General features: G+C 44.5%; 1 protein-coding gene across 1 annotated transcript in view; it reads left to right on the forward strand.

The window, feature by feature from the left end:
- LOC129514527 (apoptosis regulator Bcl-2) overlaps nucleotides 1-9,085 on the forward strand; it is a 171,296-nt gene extending 162,211 nt beyond the window's left edge. The window contains exon 3 of the mRNA XM_055333154.1: nucleotides 6,085-9,085. Coding sequence (XP_055189129.1) covers nucleotides 6,085-6,219 — 135 coding nt within the window. The 3' untranslated portion in view covers nucleotides 6,220-9,085. The remainder of the gene's footprint in view (nucleotides 1-6,084) is intronic.
- The last annotated feature ends 4,252 nt before the right edge of the window (nucleotides 9,086-13,337 follow it).

A 13,337-nucleotide genomic window follows, 5' to 3' on the forward strand; every position in this document is an offset into this window, starting at 1 on the left:
AGTACCTAGCAGGGCAGGCAGAGGAGGAGGTGCCCATGAAGGAGGCAGAGAAGACATTTGCCAGGATGCAAAGATTTTTCAACCCTCTCTGTGTCCAGCATGTCGAAGCACTCAGTAGATGCAACCTGAGAATCATCCGGTGAATTTAGCCACAAGGATGGTATTGGAGATCTCTGGAGGGTGTTTCTCAGATGGAAGAAGGTTCTAGAAGCAATGTGGAATAAGGATGGAGGGTGGAAAGGAGCAGAGAAGGACAGATAGGACTGTAATCAGTGGGTATGCCAGGACAGGAAGCTGTGGTGATTCTCGCCCAACGGCTCCGATTTTCTCAGAGAAGAGGGGCTAGCGTCAGTTGCCAAAAGGGGAAAACACTTGAGAAAATTGGTAGCTATTCAGAATGGTCATGGAAAGGAACAGAGAAGAGATCTGAACCAGGGTCAAGTAAAGGGGTGCTGACCAGCTTCCAGAACTCACTGAATCTGGGGACCACGAGTTTAGAGCAGCACTGGTCCGCATGGTTGGGCTATTTACTTCAGCAACTCCTGGAAGGCCAGATGAGGCTGCCGTGGAATGGGGTCAGGATGGACGCAGAGGAAGGGCAGGGATGGGAGGAAACAAGTTGAGGGAGGCAGAGAGAAGAACCACCTGCTGGCCAATGTTCTGACCCATTAAGTGCAGGAGGACATAACCCCAGCCCCTGCTCTCCTGCTCCGTCCCATATCTGCTGATCAGTGCGGACAGTTGGTAATTCGCCATGCCTGTCTAGGTTTCATTTGTCTCAAACTACTGCAAAAAGGGCTGATGGCTTTCCTGGGCAATGCTCTACCAGTGCGGGTCTGAGCTTACTTGGAGGTTCCTTCGAGCTCAAGGTTCACCTTTTTTTTTTCCTTTTTCTTCCCTAAACCTTCAGGTTGTCAAGAAGAAGGCAACCCATGGAGACAGCATTATAACCATGAAAAATAAAAAATATCAAAAACATGCCATAGCAGTGTTGGATTTCCTGTTGGCACTATCTGATTTTCTTTTTACTTTCCTCTTACTGCTGACAGGATCTTCTGCTTGGTGCAGGATACAAAATGGCAGCATGCGTTGGTTTTATTTAGTTCAAATGGGTACATAGAGCCATCATCTCTCACCGGATCGTAGGCTTGTTGAGGGGGCAGGATGATTTCCCCCTTAGGATCTCCCATGGCCATATCCATGTCCAGATCCACAGTCAGCTCAGAGATTGTGGAATGTAGCTGAATTTCTAATTTGTTTATATCCAACCAGGCCATGTTAAATTTTCCCAGTGTTTAAGGAGATCTGCGAACCACCATGAGGCAGGGGCCTGACCATATAGACATTGGTTTAGCTGTTACCTGTTTCACTCAGAACTATGTCAAGAATATCTGTCCTTGTAGGGTACAATTTTTAATGCCTGTGTCCACTGTATGGATGTGCCATAAGTTTACCTAACCAATCGTATTTTCAGACATTTCAATCCTTTTCAGGTGTTAGCTATCAGAACCAACCTGTGTTTTACCATTTTTTTCAAGATAAATAACTAGGCGTGGAATTCATAGCAGAAGGGTATATTTTTAAGGCTTCTGCTATGCATTGCCAAATGCAAATACAATTTATCTTTACCTGGGAGTCCATCAGTTGTGTAAAAATATCTGGGATTCCCCAACCCCCCACCCCATCCTTTTCAGCAGAACTCAGTATTCCTTTCAGTTTTTGCCAATCTGATTCATTTCGTTTCTTAATCTCATTTTATTTGGAATCAGGTTTAAGTGAAACTTATTGAAGGGTACTGGAAGGAAAAGGAAAATTTTGGAGAGCAGGCTGCCTCAAGGGAGAGGGGTGCATGCGTGCGTGTGTGTGTGTGTGTGTGTGTGTGTGTGAGAGAGAGAGAGAGAGAGAGAGAGAGAATATCTGGTGGGAGAGGTCCCACGACCGAACCCCAAGAAGGCAGAGGACGCTTTGGCTGTACGCCCTGCTTGGGAGTCTTGAGTCTGGTCTCACACCTCCCTGGCTTAGTTTCTACTCTGCAGCAAGGGCCTGGGATTGGGGAGTCTGGCCTTCGGCCCTGGTGGGCCAGCTCTGGGTAGAACTTGGACTCAGACCATCTGTGGCCTCTGAATTTGAAGTCCATGGAGAAGCCCCTCTGAGGGGTGGGGGTCAGCAAAGGGAGAAAGCTGCCATCTCAGAACCTGCCGCACACGTCATGGGAACCGGGCAGCGCTCCTGCTGGTCCAGACGTGAGCAAGGGTTGCGGTGTCCCCTAAGTGTACAGACTGGGATTTTATCCGAATCACATGACGATGGCTCAGGTTCTCTTTTTCCCTCTTTGTTGCTTTTAATACATAAAATGAGCATGTGTTTATTTAAAACAGCTTTCAAACTTAAACAAATAATGACAGACTGTTCAAACAGACTTCGGAAATCGCCCTAATCAGGATGTTTGAAAAAGCAAGAAGACTCTCTATAAAAGTAATTTTAGGACCTCCAGTCCTGAAATCACAGGGTCTGCTTTGCACTTTGCAGTCGTAGATGGGCAACGCTTGGGGGCCCGGTTCAGTCTTGGGGTGGGGGTCTCAAATGACACCCCTCAGACCTACCACCTGACTTTGTAATTTCTGAGGAAGTGTAGCTGGGCAGTGTGTTACCACTTCCCATCTTTGCCCAGAACACATCACGTGTATATTTGCACATTTTAACTCATAACTGCTATAAAAATGACTAGGCATCTTCAGAACCAAAAGAGGACTCCTTGGGGGGAGGGGGGCTGGCAAATTGCTCCCGTGAAAGAGCAGACTCAGTAGAGCCCCTGGGGGGCAGGGCAGGTTTAGGAGCCATGTGGCAGGTTTGCAAGACAGCAGACCGGCGCAAAAGTGAACACAACCCCTAGTTCACATTCGAGGCCACATTTACAAATGGCTTTGAGTCGCCTACGTTAATCTTCACAGCAACCAGTTTTATGGGCAAAATAAATGAGGCTCAGCATTGGATCATTTGTTCAAAGTCAGAAGCAATAAAATGTCAAAACTGGGATTTCACCCAGACCTCCTGCCCCAAGCCCAGAGACATCCCCAGACCCCTGGGGCTGCGTCAGCAACTCTGTGCTCATTCTTTGGGTCAAGAGATGCTACTTTAGCTCATCTCAGTCCAGAAATTATGTTTTTTCTTTATAATGCACATCAGAAACAGCCCATTAGGTCCATTAGAAGTGCAGTTATTTACATGAGGGGATAGTGGCTGGGAGAGGGAACCGTACGTCCCCAGAGTGGCAGGGATATTTGGAGAGGCGTTTCTTCTGCCCCCCTGGCATCAGAATCGTGCACCAGGTAGACAGGGAGGAAAGGCCGGCCCCAGTTTGTCTCCACTTCGCCCACTTTCTCAGGATGGCTCCACGGCCAGGAAGGTCAGATGACAAGGGGCTTAGTTGGTTTCCCGTCCTGCCACGGGAAATCCCATTGATAACTAAAGGAAGGCAGGGCCTGGCCATCGACCCTCTCAATGTCAAGGCGCGTTGCCTCCAGCGCAGGGATCCTCAAGGATTCCGGGCATCGGCTGCGGTGGGAGGCTCTGGCCTGCCCAGGCCTTGGACTGAGCAGCATGGAAGGGTGGGCTAGGAGCTGTTCGCAGCTGTGTCTCTGGGATCCTGGGATGCACTTTACAAGAAGCAGAGTTTCTCCTGCTCATAAATCTGTCCTGACCCCTTCCTGCCCCATTTATCCCTGATTATATATAGGGAAAGTATGTTCCTGGACAAGCAGTCATGATTGTTACCTTGGCTTTGTACTGAGAACGCTACACACGTATTTCATTTATGTCTATTGCCTTGCTTTTCTCAGGCTCAAATTTAGAAAATGTCAACAATAGATTAAAAAAAGAAAAAGAAGTAAGCCCTTGCGCCCTCTCCTGGTAAAAGTTAATGTTAGTACGTCCGCAAGTACAGGGCACCCACTTGCTGGCGAGCAGTTACTTGTGCAAGGCTAACTAATGTTGGGTTCATCTGACCAAAGCCATTGACACATGAGACGGCCATTAGGTTTTCCGTGACCCAAGATCAGAATTTCTCCCAAACTTTTCTTCACACAGTTTCTCAGCCTCAGTTCTGTTGGCACTTTGGGCTGAGGACTATCGTATGCACTGTGGGATGTTGAACAGGTTCGCTGGCCTCTACCCATTAGATGCCAGCAGCACCCCTACCAAAAATGTTTCCAGACATTACCAAGTGTACCCTGGGGTCAAGATTACCCCCAGTGAGAACCAACTGCCCTAAAGTCTTGTCTGACTTTTATAGAAGGTGTCACCAGTCAAGGGCCACCAGTAAGAGTGAGAATGCCTCATGGCCTACTTTTCGTGGGGGACAATTTTGGTGACTGATCAACGGGGTTCATTTCTAGGAATTTGCCCCCCAAAAGCAACTTAGCAAGTAGACAAGAATTCATATACAAAAACGTATCGTGATATTGTCTACTATCATAAACAAAAAAATTTAAAGAAGATAAAGATTCAGTTAAATCGGGGACAGCATATATGAAATGGAATACTAGACAGTTGTGAAAAATAATTGTGTAAATCTATATTTAATGACATGAGACGTTCCCCTAATGATGCCTTAAACTCTCACCTTCAAGACCACTCCTCAGAGTCCCAGAGGGTGTTGCGTATTGAAGGAATAATTTCCAACAGAGTAAGCATCAGGTGAAGCATTAGGCCAAAGAATTCAAACCAATGAGTGAATTCAGAAAACTTTAAGTGCCAGTTGAACCTACATGTACCAAAACCACGAACAGCACCGGAGACAAAAACGCTGAACATTGTCAGAACCACCTCCACACAGCAGTGCAACAAAATAGTAGTATCTTACCGACTCACCTGATGAAATCATGTGCTCTGATGCCACACTGTTGGGAGTAATGTGGAAGTAGGTCTTTTTCTCCTCGTGCCTGAATAACTCATACCAAGTGAAAAAAATTTCATTTACTGATTTATATATTCAGATAGATTTAGAGAGTTGTCCAACTACTCATTGGACCCAACAAACGTCTCCCAACAAATCTAAGAAACGAGCATACAGTCCAATCCCAACTCAGTCCAATCTGAAACCATCCAAAGAACTTTGCTACGACTCCAATCATAGCCCTTGCAGACCTGACTTCCATGCAGCAATAGGAAGGGAAGAGAGGAGCCGTCTTCCTTCCCCAGGGACCTGTGTGTCCAGTGACACGTAACTGACCATAAGTGACCACGTGCTTTGCGAAGTTCACAACTTGAGTTAAATGCAGGGTTGTGGTCATCCAGCCTGGCCCACTCCTGGAGGGGAGAGAGCCCTGTTGTTGACTTCAGAGGCTAGGCATGCCACCAGGGGAGGCCACCCTGCTGTGTCCACCGCACCAGCACCCTGGACAGACGGAGCACTCTCACAGAGCTGCTGTGAGCCGGGGGAGAGCATTGGCAGACCACAGAACACGGTTTGGATCTGGGTTCGAATCCTGACCTGGCCACTGGTTAGACAAATCCCTTCACCTCCGTTTTTCCCCCCAGTTTTTCCCCCTCCCCTTTACAGGACAAAAGCAAATAAAATGACTCCATGATACTGGTGTGAAGAATAAATAAAATAATGTGTTCTGGGCATTTATTACAAGCGCCTGGCAGATAATAAGCGTTCCATACTTGGTTGTTATTTTAGGAATGGTTATGCTAGCTAAAATTGCGAAGCCTCCAATATTTCTGCCTTTGTTGTTTTCTTTTTCTCCTTGGCACTTAGCTATCTGATAGCACACTATCTGATACACTTATTTTGTTTACCGTCTATGGCCCACAAGTAGATAAAAGCTTGGTGAAGTAGGAACTTTTAATCTCCTTTGCTCACCGCTGTGTCTCTGCAGTACCTGGCCCGTTAATAGGATCCCGTGAATACTTCTTGAATGAGAATTTAAAAAGTGGGTCTGATTCACTGCCCCAAAAGGGTGTTTTACTTTTCCCCACGTCTGGTCCTCAGGCCAGATGCTGCTCTCTCCGTACGCTGGCATCCCGTGTTCTCTAATTCTCTTTTTTTTTTTTCTTTTCTCCCCGTCTCTGCCCCTGCAGGATGCCTTTGTGGAACTGTACGGCCCCACCATGCAGCCTCTGTTTGACTTCTCCTGGCTGTCTCTGAAGGCGCTGCTCAGTCTGGCCCTGGTGGGAGCTTGCATCACCCTGGGTGCCTATCTGGGCCACAAGTGAAGTCAGTAGGCCTGCCACAAACAAATATGCAAAAGGTTCACTAAAGCAGTAGAAATATATGCATTGCCAGTGATGTACCATGAAACGAAGCTGTGGTCTCTTAAAAACGAAACATAAAACAAAAACAGCTTTCAGGCTCAGCGTCGAATCAGCTATTTACTGCCAAAGGGAAATACCATTTATTTTTTACATTATCAAGAAAAAAAAAAGATTTATTTATTTAAGACAGTCCCATCGAACCTCCTGTCTTTGGAAACCCTACCACGAATTGCCAAGCCTGTGCAGCTCCACCTGGATCTCCTGTGCCTATAAACACGGATTTGTTTTCCATGTTGTTGGCTGGACTGACTCACCATCTGAAGAGCAAACAAACTGACAAAGGACTTGACTGTTCCAGAAGCCGGGTGTCTGGCTGCTGGAGTTTAGGAAGAAGGTGTTCATTTTCCTTGCATTGATTCGCCCTGGGGGCTGCAATACGAAGAGAGGGAAGGCGGTCGGTGGGAAGTCCATCCTTCCCTGGCCTGAAGAAAAGACAGCATATGGCTCACATGGTACATACCCGGTTGGAAGAAAAAACTGGGGAACTTCAGATGGACTTGGTATCCTCCGCCAAGATTTCCACACCGAAGGACAGTGATGGGGAAAAGCCGTGAAACCATAGGAAAGTATTTTTTTAAGCTACCAATTGTGCCGAGAAGCATTTTAGCAATTTATCCAATAGCATCCAGTACCTTAAGCCCTGATGTGTATATTCATACATTTTGGATCCACTTCCCCCCGCCCCCCCACCCCCGGAACTGGCTCTGTCTGTGTATGAAGCAGAGTCCTCCAGAATGCGAGGAGGCGAACGTCTTGGTGACTTATCCAGAAGCATCAGGCCGCCACAAGTGCCTGCGTTTCCCGAAGAGGCCACAGTCTTGCCCCGTTCGGAGGCCTCGTCCTGGAACTGAGCCTGGGCACTCACGGGCCTGCTCGCAGGGTCTTCAACAGAGCAGCGTGCTCTTGGAATGTCTGGAAGGTGACAGAGCTCAGAACCCCACTGTCCAGAAAGAACAGTCGTAGGCCTGGGCCCTCCGGCCGGGCCCCTTGCCTCGTGGAGCGCAGAACCTGGAAGCCAGGGCTCTTAAGACGTTTATCACTGTGGAGGGCAGGAAACAGAGGCTGTGCGCCCTTCCCTGCAGAGGGAGGTGGCTCCGCGGCCACCAGGAGGGAACGCTGCGGCCTGTGGGCACGGTGTGGCCGCGGCGCGTGCGCGCTGGCTGCGCAACTGAAAGCGAGGCTCTAAATGACTTTGGGGAAAGTCCTAAATCCTAAAGGAAGCGTTGAAATGAGGTGTCGTGGATTAACTGACCTATGTCTACGGAATTAACGATGCAAAACATTACTTTGTCATTGTAGGTTGGGGTTTTTTTTGTTTTGTTTTTTGGAAAACCTGACAGGGGGTAGGGGGGAGTTCCAGGTGTGGAATGTGGGAATTCTCTGTACATCCTGGGGCATTAAAAAAAGAAAAAACACACACAAAAAAAAATCAGTGGTGGAAACTCTAGAGAAGTAGTAAAGAAGTGAAATCGCCAGCGAATAAACTAGAAAATATTGTTTTCAAGCTTAGAATCAGCTTTGAGACATTCATGGAATAACTGTGGCATTATTGCATTATATACCATTTATCTGTATTAACTTTGGAATGTACTATGTTCAATGTTTAATGCTGTGGTTGATATTTTGAAAGCTGCTTTAAGAAAAGATACATGCATCTCAGCATTTTTTTTAAAAATTGTATTTAGTTAATGGCCTCTACACTATTCGTTAGCAAAAATTTTCATTTTTCTATTTGGGATTTTTGTCTCAATTCTTTAAAAGCATTTCTGAGAAGGTGAGATAAGCCCCGGGTCTTGGCTACCTGAAAACCCTGGAGCATACTGGCCACTGTGGAGTTATGTGCATTTCCACGTCAACAGAATTGTTTATTGTGAAGGATGTAGCTGTTGTCCCTTTGACCTTGTTCCGTGAAGGTTTACCAGTCCCTGGGCAAATCAGAATCTAACGCATTATTTAGGCTGACATACATGTTTGGTTAAACCCATGAGATTCATTCCGTTGAAAATCCAGACGGGAAATGACCAGGGGATTAAATTCTGGCCATGATGGTTTGACCTTCAGAGGGTTGCTCTGTGTGGTCTGTTTTGACAGAAACCCATCTAGAGCACTCCTGCCATCTTTCCACGGGGCCCTTTCCTGGCTCTCCTTCATATTCTTCCTGAAATGTGGGGGCACCTGTGCCCCACCCCAAGAAGCAGGAACCCCATGGTATGAAGCCAGACCTCCCTGGCAGGCCTCAGGGAACAGAATGATCAGACCTTTGAATGATTCTCATTTTTAAGCGAAATACTATTTTATGAAAGGTTTACATTGTCAAAAATGATGAATATAGAATATCAAATCCTGTGCTGCTACCCTACCAAGATCATTTTAGTGGAGTCAATTTGCAGTACACTCCAAGTGGCAAAGTCCTCCAAGCTGCTTTAGAAGTAACAATGAAGAACAGAGACATTTTTAATATAAAGCCTGTTTGTCTTTTGTTGTTGTTGTTGTTGTTATTGTTTGTATTGTTCAAAGGCAGAGTATTCTAAAAAATGTGTATATATATAAAAAAGAAAAAAAAAGGTCATGGGGGCTAACTTCCGGCTGGTTTTCTTTTGCTGTGGGGTATTGTTACCTGGTTTTAATGATAAATGTGCCTGGCCGCCTGACCCCAAAACTGTACAGTATGGTGGCTCCACTCGCTCTAAGAGTAGTTGATGTTGCATTTTTCTTGTTCTTAAAAACATGTTAGAAGCAATGAACATATATAAAAACCTCAACTAGTCATTTTTCTTTCTCTTGTCTTTCAATGTGTCGATTATTTTGTGATCAGACAACAGAGAAGCATTCCTACCTCTTCCGTGTTAAGAAGGGATTCATGCCTGCATTTGCTGTCAGCGTGGTGTATGTGTTGGCCAAGGTCGGTGTTAAATAGAATACAGGCATTTTCCATATGGGGGTCAAGAGCTCTAAAGAGCCACAAGGAGCAAAGCACCCAGGAACCACCTTGGTACTCCCAAGCTCTCACTGCACAAGGCAAGCTGAAAGAGGTCGAATGACAAATGACATGCTCCACAGCACACAGTTCATCTCAGATTTGGCAGTGGCTGAAAATTCTTGTAGGTTTAAGGTTTGAAGTCAAGTCACATTTCAAATGAAGGAAGCACCTTGCTGTATAGTTCAAGCAAACAGCCCCAACGTCTTCTGCCCCAACCTACTTATCTCTGCATCTTCAGATATGACCTTCCATTTAGATGTGACTTCTGTTTCATTAGTAACTGTTGATTGTTTATCATCAAAGGACCTAGTCCTGGCCCAATATGGGAAATTAGGAAGTGATTATAAATCAAAAGGAGTTATAATAATCCGGTTTAAATGTAAATAAGCAGTCTAGGCTGTAATTAAACTTAGGCTAAAATGACTAATTTATAAATGTGAACTTAAATGCTAATTTCAATTGTACTTTTAGAGCAGGGGCTGTTTTTATACTTTCTTATCAGTTATAGTTAGTAATGTACACCTTCTCTATCAGAAAAAAACAGGAAGAGCTTGAAATACAAGCCATTCTAAGGAAATTAGGGAGTCAGTTGAAATTCTATTCTGATCTTATTCTGTGGTGTCTTTTGCAACCCAGACAAATGTGGTTACACACTTTTTTAAGAAATACAATTCTACATTGTCAGCCTTATGAAGGTTCCAATCAGATCTTTATTGTTATTCAATTTGGATCCTTCAAGGATTTTTTTTTTTAATTATTACGGGACAAAGGACATTTGTTGAGGGGATGGGAGGGAGGAAGAATTTTCAGAGGAGCGAAACGTTCCCAAGACTGGATTAGGAGGTTTTCAGAATAGCCAGGACTGTGGGGTATGACATGGAAGCAAGCGAGACGTTTACAAGGGTCAGGGTGATGCCTCTGTGAAGAAACTTCTGCAATAAACAAGAAATATTTTTAAGTTCTGCAGTATATGCATAGATTCTAGAGATATCAGAACGTCAAAGTCCACTGCTCTCTCCCTTCTTTTTTTTTTTTTAAGCTACCTTTATTTTATTTTATTTTATTTTTTTTTAAGAGAAGGGGAGAGAGAACGAGAGACAGAGAAAATCTTAACCAGGCTTCACGGCACGCCCAGCACAGAGCCCAGTGGGGGCTCCATCTCACGACCCTGAGATCATGACCTGAGCTGAAATTAAGAGTTGGATGTTTAATCAACTGAGCCACCCAGGCACTCCCCAGCTCTCTTTTAAACATTTACCATCAATGGTATATATTTCAAGCGTGGATATATCTAATGGCTATTTAAATGACAAATTAGCAGTTTTAACCAACAGGAGACTTAATGAAAACTTCTGGTTGGTAGGGACATCTGTTTCTAAATATTTATTATGCAGAATACAGAAAAAAATGTGAAACTGAATTGGGTTAAGTGGTAATATAAGTCCCTTCTCCTTACCCGGAATCACTCTGTTCATGACTGTGCTCATAGGACAGGCTTTGGACAACTGTGATATATGCATCTCACTGGGCATGAAGAAAACCAATGGAGTATGAATGGTATTGTACCAATTCATAAGGACAATGCCAGAAAAATAAAACCAATATCCTGGTGGGGGGAAGTGGAAGGGAATAATCCAGCCCCATTCATCTGAGATGTATTTCCATTGAAATTATTTTTTATGTTTAATAATCATCAAAATTTGTAACATATTTGCACACCTTTAACAATTGGAAAACAATAATAATAACAATTACTCAACCCAGGAACAAAAAAAGTAAAGCCTGTATCACAAAAATTCATGGACTGCCTTTGGTGGTAGAAAATAATGAGCAGTTATTTAATTTTAAACTTTTAGTTTTAAGACCTATCACATTGCTAGGGGCACCTGGGTGGCTCAGTCGGTTAAGTGTCTGACTGATTTCAGCTCAAGTCATGATCTCAGGGTAGTGAGATCAAGCCCTGTGTCAGGCTCTGTGCTGGGCGTGGAGCTTGCTTAAGATTCTCTCTCCCTCTCCCACTGCCCCTCCTCTCTCTCTCCCTCTCTCTCTCTCTCCCTCCCTCTCAAAAAGAAAAAGACATATATCACATTAGGATAAAATGGAGGGTAGAAATATGAATTTTGGAGAGAAAAGAACAATGTAAAATTTCTAGGGGTCAAAAAATAACTCGTCCCCATATTTATTCATGTAGATGATGCTGAGTATCAAATCGTTATGGTATTTGGATTTCAATTCTATAGCTAAATTTATTTTTCAATGTCAATTGTTAAAATAACTTTTCAGTTATTTGAAAAAACAAGCTTTTCATAAGTATGTGTCAAAATTCTATTTCAAATTGGCTTCAAATCAGGGATTCCTCTTGGATGGGACCTCTAAAGAAGAAAGAAATGTGCCATAACCAAAAAAAAAAAAATGACCAAAGTCTGATTGATGTGTTTTAAGATAGCTGAGTAGGGGACCCTAACTTCTCAGGATTTCTTAATCCCATCCAAGTCTATCTGGAAATTACTCAAGCATTTTATCAGGAATCATAATTATTTCACGGAAGGGGCTGTAAATTACATCATGCAAAAATGTTCTTCCATAAACCATTTTGGGACGGTTTTCTTTCTCCTACTCTTAACAGCACATTGGAAATTAAACCCTTTGCAACTGTTTACATTTCAATTTTAAAAATTAAATGTCAACTGAAACATGCACGAGGGTGGAACTTGTCTTTAAAACTTCTTTTAGTGGCACACCAGCAACTTGTCAGAAGACACCTCAGCACGTCCTCTGAGCTCTACTGAGAGCTCACAGCGGAAAGGGGGTCAGAGGAGGAGCAGAAGATACACTCCCTCCCTCCAGGACCCGGTGGGGCTTTTGAATTGAAGTAACTCTTTTGGTCAGCACCAAGGAAGTCGGTAAAAGGATAGTAAAGTAATAATTGCAATCAGTATTCATTCCAGGAGCAAAAAATAATAATAATAAAGCCTTAAGGTCACAAAAACTCATTTAAATGCACTGGATTACTTTTGTTGTAAAAAAGTATGAGAGGCTAATCAATTTTAAATATATTCTTTTTGTTGCAAATTTATGTTAAAATTCCTTATGGGGGGTGTTGTTTTGCATTAAAAAAATACCCTTGCAGCCTCATTGCCCCCCCCCCACCCCACTCCATTCTCTGCAGGTTTTGGTTGCTGCTCCTGTACCACCCTTAATTTATGCTGCAGGAAGATCTTTTTTTTTTTTTAAATCCTAACTCCCACTTCTGCCTTTTTTTTTTATATAGTTTTTTTTTTAATTTTTATTTATTTTATGATAGTCACACAGAGAGAGAGAGAAAGAGGCAGAGACACAGGCAGAGGGAGAAGCAGGCTCCATGCACCGGAGCCCGACGTGGGATTCGATCCGGGTCTCCAGAATCGCAGCCCTGGGCCAAAGGCAGGCGCCAAACCGCTGCGCCACCAGGGATGCCCCCTGCAGGAAGATCTGAGCCCACATCCATAATGAAAGGCATACCCCAAAGCAATCAGGCCCTGTTCATTTCTTCCCTCTGTTCTTACTCCCTGAAAGAGGAACTCTCTGAGTTGCCTTTAATTACGGTCTCCTTTGAGGGTCTCCCATAGCTCCTCTCTGGACCCAGAGTAAGAATCTCTGAGAGGGAGCGTCAAAAACTCTGACGAGCCTGAGATCCGCCCGCGCCCCCTACTTGAGAGCTGACAAGTCCGCCTGCCCCCATTTCATGGATGCTGGTTGAAAACATGAGATTCCTGAGCCAGAGACAAAGGACACAGTATTACTCGCAACACTTGTAGCCAGAATACCAGCATTTTTGAGCCTTGTCCCCAGGTACCAATTCCCACACGACTCTGTGAAAAAGACCAGAAGACATCTGCACCCATCGTGAGTTGTGATGCAGGAGAGGAACTCTGAGTTTAGGAATTTAGGCAACTCAAGTCATTTCTAATGAGCCCTTAGCACGTCTGTCCTTTGCTCTGGAGGAAGGCACCAACCGTGTCTTGTCTTTGCTATACCAACAGTCTCGGGAAGCCTGGAA

This window comes from Nyctereutes procyonoides, unplaced genomic scaffold (assembly GCF_905146905.1).
Source record: "Nyctereutes procyonoides isolate TBG_1078 unplaced genomic scaffold, NYPRO_anot_genome, whole genome shotgun sequence".
Lineage (NCBI taxonomy): Eukaryota > Metazoa > Chordata > Mammalia > Carnivora > Canidae > Nyctereutes > Nyctereutes procyonoides.